The sequence below is a fragment of the Dendropsophus ebraccatus genome, chromosome 12 (assembly GCF_027789765.1).
Source record: "Dendropsophus ebraccatus isolate aDenEbr1 chromosome 12, aDenEbr1.pat, whole genome shotgun sequence".
NCBI lineage: Eukaryota > Metazoa > Chordata > Amphibia > Anura > Hylidae > Dendropsophus > Dendropsophus ebraccatus.
Genome location: NC_091465.1, coordinates 7,936,916 through 7,957,440, shown reverse-complemented (window position 1 = coordinate 7,957,440; position 20,525 = coordinate 7,936,916). Strand labels below are relative to the sequence as shown.

The 20,525-nt window shown below is 45.1% G+C and overlaps 1 protein-coding gene across 1 annotated transcript in view; it reads right to left on the bottom strand.

The window, feature by feature from the left end:
• The window catches only part of MEGF6 (multiple EGF like domains 6), a 252,506-nt gene that overhangs the window by 207,608 nt on the left and 24,373 nt on the right, over positions 1 to 20,525 (bottom strand). The window contains exon 2 of the mRNA XM_069948606.1: positions 7,126 to 7,260. Coding sequence (XP_069804707.1) covers positions 7,126 to 7,260 — 135 coding nt within the window. The remainder of the gene's footprint in view (positions 1 to 7,125; positions 7,261 to 20,525) is intronic.

Below are 20,525 nucleotides of genomic sequence, written 5' to 3'. Positions count from 1 at the left end.
CCCTAATCTAAGCCTTCAACGGTCTACAAAAGCATGGACTATATATGAAACATCGAACAGCAAAGTACATTACATCCAAGCTTTGCGTGCACACGTCCATATTCATTTTAAGATCTGTCAATGTATAAGATGAACATCTCCTCTTATGAATGATGGCCCCATTTCGACAGAAAGGACAAAAAAAAAACGTAAAATGGAGAAGTCTTCGACGATATCCCGTCTCTCCTCGCCCCCAGTCCTCCAGATTATTTCAGCTTCATTAAGCAGATCCATTCGGAGCAATATCTCACAGCACATGGTGAACGACGTCCTCATTTGCCGGGCGCTATATTCCGAGATGTTTTCACGAACTAATAAGCAGCCTCGTCGCTTCACAATTTACTCCATCCCGGGCTTAATGATTGGGGTCAAGTGCATCCATTTTACCTGGAATGGCGCCTGTGAATTCGTAAAGAGGAAAATACAAAAGCTTTTCACGCCGTCAGATGCTGTCAACAATTGTCAACGGGAAGATATCAGAGGTCTAAATAAATGCTTGGTTGCTAGGGCACAGATGTTCAAACACCACGCCACCTGCTTTCCCCTCGTTCATTGCTCTATCTCCGATATTAAAACACAGAAGGGACATAACACCCTCTTCAGCTATCTGCTCAGACCAGTTTTTGCAGATTAGGACCTCTCTCCAGTTGACACATTGAGTCATATAATGATGTCCATGGCTTTCCATAAGTGCCCTACAACGTTCAGTGGATTAAGAGCAGCGACCTCCCTCCAGACCATGCACAACGCTCAGGCCAGATTTGGAGTCATTTTAGGAGTCATTTAATAGACTTTGGATGAAGACCAATGAGAATGAACAGGCCGGGGTAATGAGGCGCTGGCAGGGCTTAGTATCGTAGAAAGTTATTGCAAGCAAATTCTACAATCCGTATCTATAAGTGGCCGAGTCTATTTGGCTGCGAGTGCAGACGGTGGAAGGGGGCGCTCAGCCAAGACTCGGAGAATGCTTTGTGTGGTCTCTGATACAATGGCCCGGGGATTACAAGAAGCAAAGCAGAAAACATTTCCTCAGCCAATGGCTCGTATGATAGTTCTTTACGATATCACCCATGGATTGCGTATGGGAGTAATGGAGCACAGCTGTTTTTGATGAATTACGAAAGATTGTCATTTGTGAAAATTGCTGATTCAATAGTAAATGTCTAGAGTGAATCTTATACAAATGGATGTGTTCTACAGGTTCCCGTTCTCCGATAGATTCTGAGGTGGCAAGTTTTGGAGGTTATCTTATGTTAGTTTAGCACTCCCATGGATGATGATGATGATGAACTCCGAAACAAGACAGACAATCCTAATAAACCAAGATATGGTTTACTTAAGGAGCCCGTACACATTTTGTAATGCCCCTATTCCACGAGTCGTTTGAAGGAGCAAACGAGCGCTATTAGCGCTCGTTTGCTCCTCGTTCCCCGCTCGCTGCCGCCGCTATTCATCGCGGCTGCAGCGAGCGGGTGAGTGCGGGAGGGGGCGGCGGGGAGCTGTGGGGGGGCTGCCCGGGGGATCGCTGATCGTCCGGGCAGCCCATAGGATACAGCAGCGCCTGCTGCCGATGCTCCTATTCAACGGAGCGACGGCAGCAGATCGCTGCTATATCAGTCGCTTGTTTTTCAACATGTTGAAAAACAAGCGACTGCAACGATCAGCCGACATGAACGATGTCGGCTGATCGTTGCACTCTATTCCACGGGACGAATATCGTTTGTAGCGGTCGATATCGGCCAAATACGAACGATATTGCTCCTCTAAACGACCCGTGGAATAGGGCCTTTACAGTTGGTGAACACACAAAAACTGGGCTTCTGTTTTCTGAATAAAGAGAGGAGGGGTAAGCTGCTTTGAGACTCCTCCAATGGCTCTTATCTCCAAGAACAAGAGAATCAAGGCCCTATTCCACGGGTCGTTTAGAGGAGCAATATCGTTCGTATTCGGCCGATAACGGCCGCTACGAACGATATTCGTCCCGTGGAATAGAGTGCAACGATCAGCCGACATCGTTCATGTCGGCTGATCGTTGCAGTCGCTTGTTTTTCAACATGTTGAAAAACAAGCGACTGATATAGCAGCGATCTGCTGCCGTCGCTCCGTTGAATAGGACAGTCGGCAGCAGATGCTGCTATATCCTATGGGCTGCCCGGACGATCAGCGATCCCCCGGGCAGCCCCCCCAGCAGCTCCCTGCCGCCCCTCCCGCACTCACCCGCTCGCTGACGCCGCGTTGAATAGCGGCGGCAGCGAGCGGGGAACGAGGAGCAAACGAGCGCTAATAGCGCTCGTTTGCTCCTACAAACGACTCGTGGAATAGGGGCATCAGACAGTGGAATCCAACATGCTTGATTCTTTTCACCCTGGCATCATCTCATTGGGGAGAGCCCAGTGACCTCCATCCACATTAGAGAGACGGCCATGAAATTGACAGGTTCTGCCATCTTTTTTTTCTACTGTGCATGAGGCAGTTATCTGACCGATAACTGACTGTCAACATCTAGATAAAATCAATCATATTTACACTTTTTCAAAGAGTGCTTCTATAAAGCTCCCACACAGATTAATTATCCAGTATCTATATGGATGTTTTATTGTGTTTATTGGTGTATTTTTATAAGAACCTTAAAAATCTTGATCTTCTCAAATATAAAACAAAACAAAGATCTCCCCTAAACCACAGATATTAGGCAGATGTTTTACAGCATCTCACAGCATCTCACTGGTACTAAAGGAGATGGTCCAGATACTCAGCTTTAGAAGAACATGTCATAGATCTGTATTAAGGACCATGACACCATGGAATAAAACTTCCTAAAGATCTAGATGTTTTGAAGATCCTAGGTCTTCTGAGTTACTTAAAAACCTATTTAAGAATTATTCTAAGAATAATGTAATTATCTAGAAGTCCATGACCTGTAACTGAGGTCTACTAAATATTCAGATTTACTATTTAATATACAACCTATGTATCTCAAGCGGCTGTAAAAGGGCTAGAGTCACAGATGCAGAACCAAGATATCAGAATCAAGATATGTTGAGGAACCTAGAACTTAATAAGCCTCTTGGGTTTCTATGTCTATTATTGAGCTTGATCTTACGAAGAATGAACCTATCATCCAAGTCCAAGATCTGGGTCCATGTGATTTAGGTCCACTGAAAGTCCAAATTTATACTTTGTTACATAATCATGGCCTAGATCTCCATCCTGTTTCTAGTTGTTCCAGGTCTGTAGAAGCGTCTTTGTGCCTAAAACAGCTGTCACAGGGTAAATGTGCTGGCGACGCCACCCACTGTGGCATCGTTGTAGTATTTCTACTCACTATGAAATAAAAGTCACTCAACACATTGGTGAGAGCCCCTCCAGTTTTTTCTTTTTGGAATGTATGTTGGAACTACGGATCATGGAGAGTGAGTACTGCCATAGAGACTGAAGCACAGGCCCCCATACTGGTTGTTATTGTGCTTATAGGATCTGAGGACACTTAAGGAGTAGTGCCGCTTACTTTTGTTTTGATATACTGTTTCTAGTTATAATTTTGCAACTTCCATAAATCTTATGGCTATCAATGCATGCTGCAAGTTGTAGTTTTGCAACAGCTGAAGTGTTTCTGGCTTTCAAGATAGGTCAGACATTGTAGCTCTGCAACAGATGGGCAGTCTCTGCTTGTCAGAACATGCCGGGAGTTGTAGCTTTGCAACAGCGGGAAAGCCTCTGGCCATCAGGACATGTCAGGAATTGTAGTTTTGCAACAGCTGGAAAGGCACAGGTTGAAAACCAATTATCTAGATATATTGAGGAACCTAGAACCAACCAAATGACTTGAGGCTTCCTTGTCACTTCTTGATGTACCTTCCTCCTTCATTTCATGAGAATGAGCCTGTGATCCAAACCCAACCAAGATCTGACCCCATTTGATCGAAATTCATGATAACGTAACTCTGCATTTGATTTTTGGAGGCTAAAGAAGTTGGTTGCAGCCCTAAGGGCTGTAACAAACTTCTTCAGCCACTGATACTCAAATACAGAGTGTTCGACTTCAGACGAACCCAAGTGTATTCAAGATTTGCTCATCTCTATACGTAACCATCATCCACTTCAGTGGTCTCCAAGCCTCCAGTTGTCAGGGAATTCCGGGAGTTCTGATTTTGAGAGCCTTTGTCATTCAGAGCATACAGCTGGAGAGGCACAGGTTGGAAAGCACTGATCTAGATATCTTCTAGGATCTAGAATTTAAGAAAGGACTTGAGATTGCTTTACATCCAAGGACACGTATTGTAAATGTATCCTGCTACTGTTATTGTGAAATATTTTGTGAAAAATTCAATAAAAACTGTTAAAAAAAAAAAAAGAAATGACTTGATGCTTTCTTGCCTCTTGACCTCACGAAGAACCAATGCGTGATCCAGTGCAAAGCAGACAAAAACTCTCTCTTAACATTAATGTTCTCCAGATTATTCCAAACACCAATTAGCTTCCAAACAAAATCATCTCGTGAATAAGATGACTTGAAATAGTGGAGTTTGCCTCTTCTTGTAGGTATTAGCCTCAACGTCTTTGTACCAGACATCTCCTGAAGACACGCGGAAGGAAACTTGAATTAAGTGCATTTCTTAGGAAACAGCCAAAAAAAAAAAAAAAAAGATGATGGGTGGAACTGTTCTCTACAAAAAGCTTCAAACAATTAGGTGACTGTTTCTTATTAATGAGTAAGTAACCTACCACCACTGCAATGCTACGCTCGGCTTTTGAAGTCCTGGCACACAGTCCGTCCGTGCTATTTAGTCCCTTTGTTCACAGCGCAGGCACTTGGAATAATCGTACTTGCTCCTTTTTTGTATTACAGTAGCCTATACATTACTTCTTATAATTGCTGAAAATTACAGCTTAAAGTGAGTTCATTGAACCTGACACTCCTGTTCCCGGGCGGTGGAGGATTTATGGACGGAATTTCCCCTAACCCCCCTTCCCGCGCTAGTAAAAAAAATTTAGACCTTCTTGGTGTGAATGAACTCTACTGTACAGAATGGAAGAGAAAGATCCATCACTGTGAAAAATCTTATACTTTACTGATCTCCTAGGCTTCTGCTCTCCGCATCCGCCATGCTGCACACTGCCTGAAGCCGGTGCACGAAAACATGGACTGAGATCATTGGAATCTGGAGGATGGGTCACCTTCTTGATCTCTTTGTCATATTCCTCATTTCTGAACAATGTCTGCAGTGCGGCCCCCAGGGCATTTTCTGCTGCCATTAGGGAGTCTCGGAGCCATGCAGGGGGGGAACTTGGTGTATATAATAGTATAATGGTTGGGTAGGTGGTCGGTGTCACAGTAACCTCCACATGATGCCAGGACACAAGGTCTCCAGCAGAACATTGCCCATCACACTGCCCCCGCCATCTTGTCTTCCTCCCATAGGGCATCCTGGTGCCATTTCCTCTCCAGGTAAGTGACAAAAGGGCACCCGGCCATCCACATGATGAAGAATGTGACCAATCAGACCAGACGTCTCCTTCCATTGCTCTATCCTCCAGGCCTGATGGCCATTGTAGACACTATGGGTGGTAGACAGGGGTGACATGACCAGTGTGTGGGCCCCATACACAACAAGCTGTCATGACTTGTGTGATCAGCAGCATCACTGTGGGATCAGATCAGACGGCCAATGCACATCATTGAACCTTGGGCCCCCATGTCCCTGTTTCCAATCATCCTTCCTTGGACACTTTTGGTCGGTACTGATCACTCCATACCAGGGAAAACTCTGAAAACTGGCCTTTCTGGTGATGATCTGACCCGGGTGTCCATACGTCCCTATGGTCCCTTGTCAGATCCTTATGTTTGAACATTGTTACTTCCCCTGATATATACCACCCGCAGACAGCCTCCAATGTCACCAGATCATTCCCGTTCCTTCCCCTCACCTGGCGGTAGTTTTAATGTTCTGGCTCAGGGTGTGGAGATGATATATTAGCGGCTGGTCATGATCCTCTACCTGGGGCCGCGCTCCATTCCTCTGCGGCACGTCTCATTGAAATCTCTGTCCTTGGCTTCGCTACAAGACGCTCTTAGTGTTTATCACTTTCAATTTCATGTTGAGGTTTAATGATTTTCTTTTTTTTCTTCTCCTTTCCATGAGAAGAAACAGCAGAAAGTGGAATGAAAAGGAGCGGAGGGTGAATCGGTACCAGGCGGGATGTGTCTCGTGTATAACGGAGCGTGTGCTATAATATACAGAGGATACCTGTATACACAAGCTGCAAATACTTCACATTTTATGTTATAAAAACAGACGTAAAATTACACATTTCCCAATATCTGACATCCTGCAATAAGCAAAGCATGAGGGATTCCGTGTGCCGCCAGGTTTATGGTTTATTCTAGGGGATCCCACAGGGAATCAAATCATGTGTCCTGAATCGGAGGGGAGAAAGCCGCTGCCAGACACACGTGGTGGTCATTTGTCTCCTTGAGGACAAAATTATCTTGCAACATGTCTAATTGTTTTGCACCCCAACAATTCCAGTTGAGGTTGAGTCCGGAAAACCATACTTAGAGAGATGTATATATTATATGGATACATGATAGAGAGAGATTAGATAGATAGATAGATAGATAGATAGATAGATAGATATTATACTATTCTTACATGCAAAAAAGCGGTCTGTGGAGCCTCAGTTACGAGCCTCAAAACACGGGAATAGCCAGATATCCCTCCAGGGAAGGAAATCCTGTTTTCAAGGAGTGGGGAGATCACCAAACCACCCTTATACGTAGCCCCCCTTTTTTTTTTTTGCTGATCTCCCAGAGATCAGTGATTGTTGTGTTTGTTGGTCTACTTTTTATTGCCCCTGTTAGCCAGAATTCTGTTCCACACTGACGAGGGGTGAATAGCCCGAAACAGATGTCTGTTGATGGATGCCTGGCTTGGTAAACCTTGGTAAGAATGGAGACTCTTGAGTGAGTACTCCATTGGTTTTTTCACTGATCTCCCTGAGCTCAGTGATTGCTGTGTTTTGTTGGTCTACTCTTATGACCCCAGATATACTGTATACATGACATGAATAATATCCAGCACCTACCTCCGCTCATAGCCGACACACCAGATCTGTCCGGCACATCCTTGTTTCCAAACCTTCACCATCCGGCTATAGGCCTCCACCACCGGCTGCTTATGAGCCACTATGGCCAGTTCCCTTTCTGGACAGACATTTGGCCTGAAAAAAAAACAAAAAAAAAACAAATCCTTAGACATATGACCAGAGTGACTGTTTTTAGTTTAGCTTTTTTGAGTTCCAAGTTACGTGATTATTATTACAGAAAGAGAAATTCAGAAACAGCCTGACATTTGTCCTTTTCATTGCTGCTGCCATAAAGCGCTCAGCTCCTGCTGCACTCCGAGACAATACAGGAAGGAATCCAGTAAACCCAATATGGCCGCCACCCCAATGGACGTTTTCGATTTAACAGAACAAACTAATTTCTCTTCTCCACAGTGACATCTCAATCTACACACATCAGACAATTCTCTTTAAGATGTGTCTCATTGAGAGACTGACAGGAAATGAAGCTGGGGATGGCATCAGGGACGTTGCGGCCGTGGTGCCAAGTATAAGAGGGTGCGGACAGCGTTATCATCTGTAGCTTTGTTTCCTGCGGGAATCTCTCTACGGAGCCAGATTCAGATATAGAAATTACAGGAGCGGGACACACCAGACAGATTTATTCCATCCAGGGAGGCGACCAGGAAACGGGAGCGCTCCTCTCTGCGTAATCCACAGCTGAATTTACGTGGACGTTCCCATTAGTGTGAATAAAGTTTAATCATTGTAGAATTAAACTTTCCACCATAAATAAGTAGCAAATGTTTGAGCAGAATTAACTTTTCAGCATTTTTAGACCACATTCACCACTATGGCAAAAAAGTGGGTGGGACTCCATGAGAAGGGGGTGTGGCCTCCTGCAGCCTAAAGGCACCATTACACGAAATGACCCTGCTGTTGCTATGTAACAGCACGCACACACACACACACACACACACTCCTACAATCCCCCTTGTGTTTCACATTTTCCACCATTTCAGGATCTCCGCTTGCTGTCAACAACTGTAAAGGTTTAAAGATGAATGAATCTCAATTACCGCAGAGATTGGATGCAGCACTAAGGCTGCCTAGAAAACATGGATACAGCCATAGGCCAAGCATCCAACTTCTTCAGCCACTGGTAATCATATGCCGAGAGCTAGGGTTCGGAAGAACTCAAACATGCTCATCTCTACAAATGTTCAATTTAGTGGAAAAAGGCCCTTCTGGTCTAGGGTCTACACCTCATTGTCATCAATCTATATTGGCATGGGGCTGCTGGGTCTATGGGCCATCATGGGGCTGCTGCATCTATGGGCCCTCATGGGACTGTTGGTTCTATAGACCCTTATGAGGCTGCTGGGTCTATGGGCCCTCATGGGACAGCTTGGTCTATGGGCCCTCAGGAGGCTGCTGTGTCCATGGGCCCTCATATGACTATATATATATATATATATATTATACATACACACACATACACACAGTATTGAGAGGCCCTGTCCCTCAAAATGGGGTTGTCTAGTCCCTCTTTGATTGTGGAAAGTTGGCTGCACCTTCATTACGGTGTACGAGGAAGAGTGAGAGAGACAGATATGACCAGAAGTAACTGTAAGCTCTTGAGCTCATTATCAGGACTCCATCTTCCCTATGCCCTTTATATCACTGGTGCCCTCCTATGTGGCAGAAGGGTCTTTGCTCCGCCTGATGCATAACAGCCCAGGTGCGATACTATAACTACACATATGGGGGTGCTATAATATTCTAAAAGACCCGTTTAATTTCTTATGACCGTTTACATGGGAAGTCCATCACAAAAGCAAAGAACCAATGAGACCAGTAGATGGCGCTACAGAGACGCCACCTAGCAGAGTGTGCTTTGTAGACTAGTCTAGGGCAGGATTCTGCCAGTTTGTTACACCTGTTTAATATGGTTTTATACTCCCTGTAGCCGTGGGATGTAACATTGCTGATATTTTACCCAGCGCCCCAGGACGGTTCCTTTGCAGAGACTTAATGGATTGCTTTCCTTACTCTATGTGTGGACTATAAAACTAAAGCAATTACATCAAGCAATGGAAATATGACTGCCCGCACTCCCTTATTTATTTTCTACTGCAGGAATTTATTGCAAATAGTCGAGATAATTCTTCCATTCTTTGGAAAATTGCCACCGGATCATTAATGCCTCCTCCACTGTATCTCCCAGGATTAAGATCTCACCCAACACTGATGAGAAAATAAATTGTCCGCTACATCCTCCTTTACAGCGCAGGGGTGAAATGCCACTGATAAGTAAGAGCTAGCAAATCCATAAATCAGCGCAGCAGCTCCTACTAAAGAACGGAGAGGATGAACAGCACGTTCTCTCTGCATAGGATAACACTTAAAGGGGATTTCCACTTTGTTAAAAGGGATTGTTTACCAAAAAATTGTTTCTTTCAATTCAACTGGTCCCGACAAGTGCCAGAGATTTGTAATTTACTTCTATTTAAAAATCCAGTACTTATCAGCTGCTGTATGTCCTGCAGGAAGTGGTGTATTCTCTCCAGTCTGACACAGTGTTCTCTGCTGCCACCTCTGTCCATGTCAGGAACTGTCCAGAGCAGCAGCAAATTCCCATAGAAAATCTCTCCTGCTCTGGACAGTTCCTGACATGGACAAAAGTGGCAGCAGAGAGCACTGTGTCATAAGTACTGGAAGACTGGAGATTTTTTTGGAAAGCAAATCTCTGGTACTTTCTGGCAAAAGTTGATAAAAAAAAAAAACCTTTTGGGGTGTACTACCACATTAAGGGTACCTAAAAGATAAAATCTGAGACCTTGTCACCAGCTGTAATCCTGCAGCAGGTGTTGCGTTTCCCTGCAGCGCCTCCAGAGGGTAAATGAAGCATTACACATAGTCCTCCTGAGCAAAGTTGTTGTTGTCTTTGTTCTGGCTGAAAGATCAGGATCCTTACCTAGAACTGCCCCTCCAAATATTCCCTTGGTTCTTTAAAACAGATAACCCCTTAAAGGGATTTCCAGGCTTAGAAAAACATGGCAGCTTTTTATTTCCCCAGAGACAGCACCTCTCCTGTCCTCAGGTCGGGGACAGAGCAGTAGCAAATCCCCATGAGTTGAAAGAGCAAGATCCCTGTTTTTTTTTTTTGGGGGGGGGGGGGGGGGGGGGGGGGGGGGGGGAGGGGGCTTAAAAAACATATGGCTGCCATCACCCAAAAGCAGCTCCACACCTGTCCCCAGGTTGCTTGTGTTATTACAACTCTGCTCCATTCATCCAAGCTCAGAGAGACGAGAGAGGATGAGAGAGCAGCATCCCTAAAGACTAAAACTGACTAATTAAAAAAATAGTAGTAAATGGTAATAAAATCCCAGCAGCACAGAGTATTTCAGGAGAGACGAAAGCTGATTCTGGGGGGTGAGTATTGGATTTGCCCACGGATGTAATGAGGACTATGCTGCAGCAGGGGATGTAGAGTCAAGTGGGAAGTGTCAAACAATGATAGAAGCAGCACAGAGGTTTTCAGGAGAGGCCTAACCAATCTTTTAATAAACAGATGTATGTAATACTGGTGTACCCCCCAACCCCTGCTGAAAACATCATCCTTACATCTTTAGCTAAAACAATTGAGAAACATAATTATCGGCAATCAGAAGCTGCCAGTTGCCTGCCGCCCGCCGCTGCCGCTTCAGATTCGCAGGAGACATCTTGTTATGTGAGGTTGCTCCAGTGTCTTCTGAAGTTTCTCCCGAACATCTTTTGAAGCTTCTCTTCTTTTTTTCCCCCCCTCCAGGACGACACAAATTACAGGCGCTGTCCTCAAATTCAATTTATAATTTTAATGGTATCCCGTGAAGAGAGGTTACCGTAACGACCGCTGAGGCTTCTACCGGTGCAAGCAATTACAGCCCGCCGCTCGCACAACGGTTTTACATTAAAAATAAAAGACGCTCGCTTTTATTGGACTTTTCCATCTGATTAGTTCATGAACAGCTTAAAATGATATATACAAGGATCGGAACATTAAAGGGACACTCCAGCTGAAGCCGATGCACTGTGTGAGGGGGCCGGAGCATGACACAGGGATACAAAGATCACCAAAGAGGTTAACCATGCCCCCTCCAGGCCAGCACTAGGCATAACACAGCAGTAGCTAGTTTTTGTCCACCCTATGAGTGGTTCCTCTGTTTAGGTGGAGTGCTCTGGCTCCTGAGGACATGTCCTGTCCTGAGGTACACAGCCTATTGATGTGAACGGGCACTGTGTAATACTTTATTTCTCCTGTGGTGGCGCTGCAGGGAAACGGAACACCACAGATCACAGCTGATCACCGGGGATTCCAGCTGAAAGTCACTTCACATATTTGTAAGTCCCTTACTTTACCAAAAGTGACTCCTTACTCCAGATACCAGTTTTGGCCACAAGGTGTCCCCCTCCTCTGCCCTCTGTAGGTCACTGCCTGTTGTTAGGATAAATCTGTCTAGACCAAAATACAGGACATGACACAAAGCACTGTCAGCACATAGCACAGAGGAGTAGGTGCTGTGATTGGCCAGCAGAGTGAAAGGAAGTCCCTGTGTGTACACTACTAGGAAACAGCCCTGAAATGGAGAGAACAAGAAAGATCTGCGCACCATGGAGGGGGCTCTCAGGGACATCATTGACAGTACTAATATCTCCTGTCAGTACCACAGGTTTAGAAAAATCCTTGAAAATAGCAGCTAGTTCTGCTAAACATAAGTCTTGTCCACATGGGGAACAAGGGGGGGGGGGCGCAAATGTGAGAGGCTGGAGCAAAGTAGGGGGTGGCTTAAATCTGGTCACTATGAGGTCCTAAAGTATGGGGACCTTTAGTTGGCCATGCCCGCCGCTCAGTATAAGCGGTATGGGACTCTTCAAAAAAAAACCTGACAGATGGAAAATCACTGTCCGACCCCATTGTTCTGGGATTGCTAAGCCACAGTCAGAGCTCTCTGGCTTCTGCACAGAGAACACAGAAATGGTTATGTGTTCCTGTGTACAGGGAGGAGAGAGGTCGGACTGGCTGAACAATTGTTCGAACATCAGTTCTTGAAGGTAAAATAGATAAAATCTGAAGGCCATGGAGCAGGGACAGGAAGTGTTGTCATGAGGGACATGGACCAATGTCCTAGAACAGACTGGAGGGGATATTCTTGGCATAAAATAAGCAGCACAGGTTGCAAGGCCACTCGTCTATTTTCTCCAAACTCCATACGTAGCGAGCTGTAAACTTTTGCTCTGTGTATTCTGTGATGAGTTCCTGGCGAATAAAACCTCGGTTGTGATTTCTTTGTTTTGAGCCCTTCAGGGGGGAAGCAGCGGGGACGGTCCTGACCTGCAGGGGAGGCTATTTGCAGAGTCGCTTCTTGCACAAATCCCCTCCTGTGTCTATCAGTCTCCTGCCAGGGACGGAGCTGACACGTAGCCGCTAATGTGGAGGAACGGAAGGGGTAAGAGATCACGGGAAGATGAGAGGCCGACGAGGAGCAATGACTTTCTGCAGATGCCTTTAGCAGCTATTACCGATCCTGAGCCCATAACTACCATCCCTCCCGAGAAAAAAAAATAATCTCTGCACATTTCACTCTCCGTGTAACCTTCATCCGTGGAGGGAAAAATGAGCCAGAAAATGACGGAAATGGGAACGGGACACAATGTCAGCACAGGAGAGGAGTGAAGAATCTTTCTGGAAGGTCTCCGTTCTAGGTCTTTGCCAGTCCTGCTGATTAGGAAGTCACATAATTACCAGTGACCTGATGTCTTCTCATTGGGTTTCATCACAAGCTGAAGTCACCCGAAAACTGAGAACAATACATACATATACATTTTTAGTGTTGAGCGGAGTTGCCGAACTGTTTGGGTTCAGCAATGTTCTCCAAACCCAAACACTTGGCACTTGACTCTCAACTTGAGAAGTTGGATGCAGCCCTAGGGCCGCCATAGGCCAAAGGCTGTATCCATGTTTTCCTGGCAGCCCTAAAGCGGCATCCAACATCTCCAGATGCCGAGAGTCAAATGCCGAACAGTTGGGTTTTAAGAACGTTGCCGAACCAGTTTGTCAAATTCACTCAATGCTAATCCATATAGTTATAGATCCAATGACAAAACCCTAATCAGACTGCTGGGAACCCTCATGGGTGCAGGAATGTGCAGTATATCCCATAGACCCCACTAGGCTACGTCTAAAACAGTGACTCCATCTGATCCAGACAGTGAGCGTACTTGTGATTACGCTGGTTCCTTACATCCCATAGACCATACTAGGCTGCTTCACGCCTAGTAAATAGTTCATAAACGGATCATTGGTTCAGATTGGTGTTGAGCAAACTTGCAAAATTTCAGGTTGGGCAACGTCTGTCTGAATCTGAACACTTGTCATTTCACTCCCAGTCTCTGAAAAAGTTGGATGCCACCCTAGGGTGTCCTGGAAAACATGGATACAGCCATAGGCCATATCTATGTTTTCATCTATGTATCCATACTGATCGCTTCCCCCCTGGCAGCATATCCCACAGCCTAGAATGCGACACTCTGTGGCCAAACCCCGGCAGCCGCTGAGCGTACATATATTGACCTGCAGCGGCTCTCGTTTTCCCGGCTCCCGAGTGACGTCACTGGTGCGTCACTAGGAACAGCAGGGGACTACGCCAATTCAGGAAAATATTAGGGGGGGTTCATTTAGCTCAGCAATGCATTCAGCTGTGGGGGGAGGGGCATGGGAGTCGTCTTTTTCATGAATTTCACAGATGTGGCATCCATGAAATCAGTGTAAATAGAACGCAGATCCCATAGAGTTCTATTGGGGAAACCGGGGATCGCAGCAAAGATCGCCTTAAAGGGGTAGTACTGTATAAAAACTTTTTTCACAAAATAACACACATTACAAAGTTATACAACATTGTAATGTGTGTTATTTATGTGAATGGCCTTCTTCCCCGTGTTTCCACCCCCGACCGTTGACCCGGAAATGTGATACTGTATACTCACGGAATCACTGTCGAGCCCGGCCGCCATCTTGGGACAACCACGTCACTCTTTAGGAGGCCGGCCTGACTTCTCCAGCCCTCCCTCATGCCGGCCCCCCTCCAACGCGTCATCAGATGCTCAGCCGCTATTGGCTGTGCATAACATAAGACGTCTGGGGCTTCTGTTAAAGTTGTATAACTTTTAAGGTGTGTTATTTAGTGGAAAAAGGTTTTATACCGCACTACCCCTTTAATAGACAAATAGGATTCAATGGGACCTAAAATGATCTGTGGTCGTTGATCAGCGATAACTTCACGGGACGTGTGAACGCAGCCTTACTGTTGGATCCCATGTGATCCTGACCTGTGAGAATACCTTTGCATACTTATATATTCCACAGCCTTCTATATACTTATACGCTGACACAATTTATGGGTCCATAATACAGCACCCACAGAAATGTACGGCCCTATACTGGCTCTCCGATTTCTCAGTAGTCTCAGTAGCCATATGGAGGCACGGCACAGTGGAACCATAGGAACAAACAGCTCCAGATATCTCAGCTTCCATCACACCTTAAGGGGATGAGAGGTAATGGGACTGAGTGCACTCACTCAGTGTTAGGCTTTATATACTGTTATGCTAACCAATATTTTACCCATAAATCCTCATTTTTTCCTGCAGTATCTGAAGCCCGTCAGCTCCATATTCCCTGAATGGGGAGTTTATTCCTAGGCATATATTTAGGGATGTGTCATACTCATTATCTTTTCTTAATGGCCGATCATTAAACTTCAGTGAAACGGTCACCGGAGACGAGAGGAACAGTCAGGTAACACATGAAAGCTAAAAAGGTCTTCTTTAAAGGCCTCTATTATATGGCACTTTGCGGCAGAAATGGGGTATAAATACCGCCCTGCGCCGCTTATAAAGGGAGCTAATTAGAGGAGGCGAGCGCCATAAAACAAAATGGGAGCTGTAATTTTATTTCTGAATAACTTAAAATGCAATTAAATGGGATTTTCTATTAAATATTATCCCCATCCTACACTACTAAACATTGAGGATATATAAAACAGCACTTACAGCGCTTCTCGGTAATATTCATTAGCGCTGCGCCATACTGGGGGGACAACTTCCGGAGTATTGAAGGCTAACAAACTTTTTTGGAGTAAGTTACTCTTTAACAGAGCTCCATCTAGTAGTGTCTGGGACTTTCATCGGCTTTCAGAAACATTCGTAGTGGCATCCGCTCCACTGGGCACAGTACAGAAAAACACACTGTCATGTTACAAAGACGATCCATGACCATACGACCCTTGCGGATGGTGCATTGTCCTGTTGACAGTCTCTTTCTGCCAGAAACAGCTGGGAAATGGACAAAAATAAAAGTCTTATAATCACAATGTCCATCTACTGGTACCCGACGAGCCAGGGTGCACCAAGAAAACCTTCTCCGCACAACTGTAACTCCCCACCAGCCTGACTTGTCCACACATGACATGAAGGGTTCATTGATTCATGCTTCTAATGCCAAACTCTGACCCTCATCAGCATGTGCCTCTGGATCTATCTGACCGGCCATGTTTCTCCACAGAGATCTGGATCCATCTGACCGGCCATGTTTCTCCACAGAGATCTGGATCCATCTGACCGGCCATGTTTCTGAACAGAGATCTGGATCCCTCTGACCGGCCATGTTTCTCTATAGAGATCTGGATCCATCTGACCGGCCAGGTTTCTCTATAGAGATCTGGATCCATTTGACCGGCCATGTTTCTCTATAGAGACCTGGATCCATCTGACCGGCCATGTTTCTCCACAGAGATCTGGACCCATCTGACCGGCCATGTTTCTCCACAGAGATCTGGACCCATCTGACCCACCATGTTTCTCCACAGAGATCTGGATCTATCTGTCCCGGCCATGTTTCTCTATAGAGACCTGGATCCATCTGACCAGCCATGTTTCTCTATAGAGACCTGGATCCATCTGACCGGCCATATTTCTCCACAGAGATCTGGACCCATCTGACCGGCCATGTTTCTCTATAGAGATCTGGATCCATCTGACCGGCCAGGTTTCTCTATAGAGACCTGGATCCATCTGACCGGCCATGTTTCTCCACAGAGATCTGGACCCATCTGACCGGCCATGTTTCTCCACAGAGATCTGGACCCATCTGACCCACCATGTTTCTCCACAGAGATCTGGATCTATCTGTCCCGGCCATGTTTCTCTATAGAGACCTGGATCCATCTGACCAGCCATGTTTCTCCACAGAGATCTGGACCCATCTGACCGGCCATGTTTCTCTATAGAGATCTGGATCCATCTGACCGGCCATATTTCTCCACAGAGATCTGGACCCATCTGACCGGCCATGTTTCTCTATAGAGATCTGGACCCATCTGACCCACCATGTTTCTCCACAGAGATCTGGATCCATCTGACCGGCCATGTTTCTCCACAGAGATCTGGATCCATCTGACCGGCCATGTTTCTCCACAGAGATCTGGATCCATCTGACCGGCCATGTTTCTCCACAGAGATCTGGATCCATCTGACCGGCCATGTTTCTTCATAACTCAGTGATACAATTTGTCCTCTTTTGCCCTGGAGTCTCTCCTTTCTGTTCCCAGGACCTGGTCATCTGCTGTTATAGCCCATCCATGCTCAGGAGCAGTGAGTTGCGGTTCTGACATGTTAGATGGACACCATAGTTGTATTCGGCTGCAGTTTCCATACTCTGCTCTTCATCAGAAACATTCTTGATATCCTCCTCTGATCCTGTTCGATGACCGTCTGTTTCCTCCATCTCACCATTCTCTGTGTACTCTCCATATCACTATGTAAGAAAACCCCTACAAGGCTGGCAGTGAGATCCGGGCCTCGGCTGGTCTAGCCCTAAAGACCAGACATCGCTCCAATTCACTGCCATCACTGGATTTTCACAATGAAAGACTTGTTCACAAAACAACAGGGATTGTTCACAAAAATAGTTTTTCTTTCAAATCAACTTGTGCCAGTCTTCCAGTACTTATCAGCTGTTGTATGTTCTGCAGGAAGTGGTGTATTCTTTCCCTCTGTCCATGTCAGGAACTGTCCAGAGCAGTAGCAAATCCCCACAGTAAACCTCTCCTGCTCTAGACAGTTCTTTACATGGACAGAGGTGGCATCACTTCCTGCAGGACATACAGCAGCTAATAAGTACTGGAAGACTGACAATGTTGTCTCCATAAGATAACCATTTTCTATAAGTCAATTCATTAAATGTGTAGAATGAAACCTTTGGCCCTTAGGCTGTTGCTAAAACCTACGACGTCCAGCCGGGCAGCCGTACTATGGGTTAAAGGTCACTACACTGGATAACGCTATCATGTAGTACTGCATTTGCCCTCTAGTGGCCACCATTTCCCCACATAATAACTGATCACTGAGCAGTATGATGAATGAGCTGCAGTGATCTGATGATCAGTTCATTTGTAAAAGGGATTCTCTGTAAAAATTTGTATTTTTTTTTTATTTTTTTAATTAAGCTCACATACGGCACTCACATTTGGGACCATACTGTACGGTATGCTATACTTAATGTTTATAGACAATTTATGGGTCCTAAAGGAACAACCCATTATCTGGCATGTGAACATCAAACATAGGAGCCTTTCTGCTCGTGACCTCCTTGTATTAGCCAGAGAACGAAGGCCACAACAAAAGAGCGACCTATACGGCAGGACATGTTATAACACCGCCTCTCTGTATCATACATGGGTGACAATACCTTTCACATCATGGGTTAATTTACAAGCTCGAGAATGTTGACGTTGTCCGTAAAACAAATTCCAACACAACCACAACACATAGGCCGACATCTGTTTCTGGAGACACAAGTTTATGTTCAATTGTCAAACTATATATCAGTGTTTTATGGCTAAAGCGATTACATACCTTTCTTTAAGGAGAAGTGTCTTTTTTTATCATTTTAGAAAAGACTATATGTGATTCTGATCTTGTAAGGTGACATATTGATTCATCCATTGGCAATTGGGAAGAATAAAACGTGAAAAAATTAGTAGCGGCCGGCTGCGGTAAGAACGGCCAATGAGATCGATTGGAAGTCAATACGTATTAACCTGCACAAGGGGCCAAAGCTCAAATTCAACAACATGAAACTCTAGGTAGAGTTTATGTGTTCTATGGTTTCCTGCCAGACCTTAGTGACCTCGGTGTATGTCTGTCTGAGATATGGAAATCACAATGTATGACCTACTGGGGTGAAGGGCTGAGGTGAATGATGGCAATCTATATACATCTGTGCTATGCAGTGCTGAGAATGTAATAACATAGGGACAGAGTAAAACTAAAAAGTATATATTATTGAATATTTACTATTATATCTAAAGAATAATTCTGCTTCATACATACAAGACTAAAATTACTATAATGCACAAGCCAAGTAGTGAAGCAGCAGAAAGATGACCCGTAGCACTCACCAGTCTTCAGGCAATCCGTATCTTTATTTCAGGGTGACATCAAACAGGTTGGTGTGGGGCAGGGGGAGACAGATCCAGCAGATGCTGTGCCCTCGGGCTACAGCCGTTTCGCGGGTAAACTTCCCGCTTTCTCAAGCCACTGAGGTTCAAACCCGGGAGTCAGTTAGTAACCTCTCACTCTGACGTCACCGGTGGGGGGTGTGACAGCACACAAACATAAACACAAACACACGTGGTGGAAAAGTGACACATTAAAAATGTAACAAGATGTGGAGGAAAGATGGGTTAGTTACATAAAGTACATAGTATTAGGGATCGAAGTGATCCTGAACATTGCTGGCCGCTTCTGAGTAGAATCGGTGTTCCAGTAGTTTTGCCAAAGCAAACTTTATGAATGAACTGTAGAGTAGTAGTGTAGTACCGTTCTTGGCCACACTGGTGCTGCACTCATACCAGCTTCAGCTAATGTGTCAGTTTTGTATCCAGTTGGAGATGAGGCAATTAAATGTGGCAGAAACTTCAATGGGCAGACTTGGTTACAGGAAAGCCACCAGTTCATTGCGCTCATTTAGTCCCAGGCCTCCTAAGGCGTTTGTCCTAGAAATCCATTTTGCCTCTTTCCTTAGAAGCAATTTGTGGCGATCTGTGCCTGGGGACCAGGTGTTAACTCTTTCTATCCCAGCAAAGGACAGGGCATTCTGGTCACTGTTGTGCGCGCTTCTGATGTGGTCGATCAGCCGATAACATCCTTGTCCGGTCCTAATGGATCTAAGGTGTTCTTGGAATCTTTTGAAGAAGCTTCTTATTGTGGATCCTATATAGAACCTCCTACAGGGGCAGAAGATAGCATATACTATGTAGTCGCTACGACAGCAAATGGGTTGGCGTACTTCAGCCTGATAGGCTCCCAGTGTGACCCGGGGGCCTTGTTCCATGAAGTTGCAGTAGTTGCACCTGCCACATTTCTTGTTCCCTGCGGGGTTTAGTTGCTGTAACCAGTTCTTCTTCTGGTTGCCTGATTTAAAGTTACTTGATACCAGGACGTTTTTTAATGTTTTGCTTCTTCTGAATGAAATGAGAGGTTTTTTTGCAGCGATCTCTCCTATGGCGTTATCACTTTCCAGTATATGCCAATTGTTATATATCACTTGTCTTATAGTGTTAGCTGCTGGACTGTACTTGAAGGTGAAGATAAATCTTTGATCTTTTTCCTCCTTTTTCTTTTTTTTAAAAAGGTCCTTCCTGGGTATTTTTCTCACTTTTTCCAGGGCTGTATTTATTACGTGCAGTGGGTACTCCCTTTGGAGCAGGTCAGTTTTGAGTCTTGCTGCTTGTTCTTCAAAGTCCGAATCAGCTTCGTTTATTTTTCTAAGCCTGATGAATTGGCCGTACGGGATCGCTGTTTTCACATGTGTCGGGTGATAACTGTTGAAGTGCAGGTAGCTATTTGTTGCTGTGGGTTTTTTAAAACCTTTTGTGGTGACTCCATCGCAGGTTTTTTCAACTTTTACATCCAGAAACTCTATTGAGGTTTCACTGAAATTGCTTGTAAAGTACATATTGAAAGTGTTATTTGCATTCAGGTATATTATGAATTGATCAAATTCTTCTTTAGTGCCTTCCCAGGCAATGAAGATGTCATCCACAAATCTGGTATATTTTTTAATCTTTAGTATACATGGGTTGGTGGCATTAAAGATAAACTTTTCCTCAAAAGCAGCAAGATAAAGATTTGCAAATGTGCATGCTACCGGCGTCCCCATTGCGGTCCCGGATCTCTGTGTGTACCATTTGTCATTAAAAGTGAAGCAGTTATTAGTGAGTATTAGCTCTAGAGCCTCACAGACAAAGCTTATGAACTCCTCACTTTTTTCGGCTGCTTGTAAGAAAGAGCCGATTACCTCGATCCCTTTTCCCTGTGGG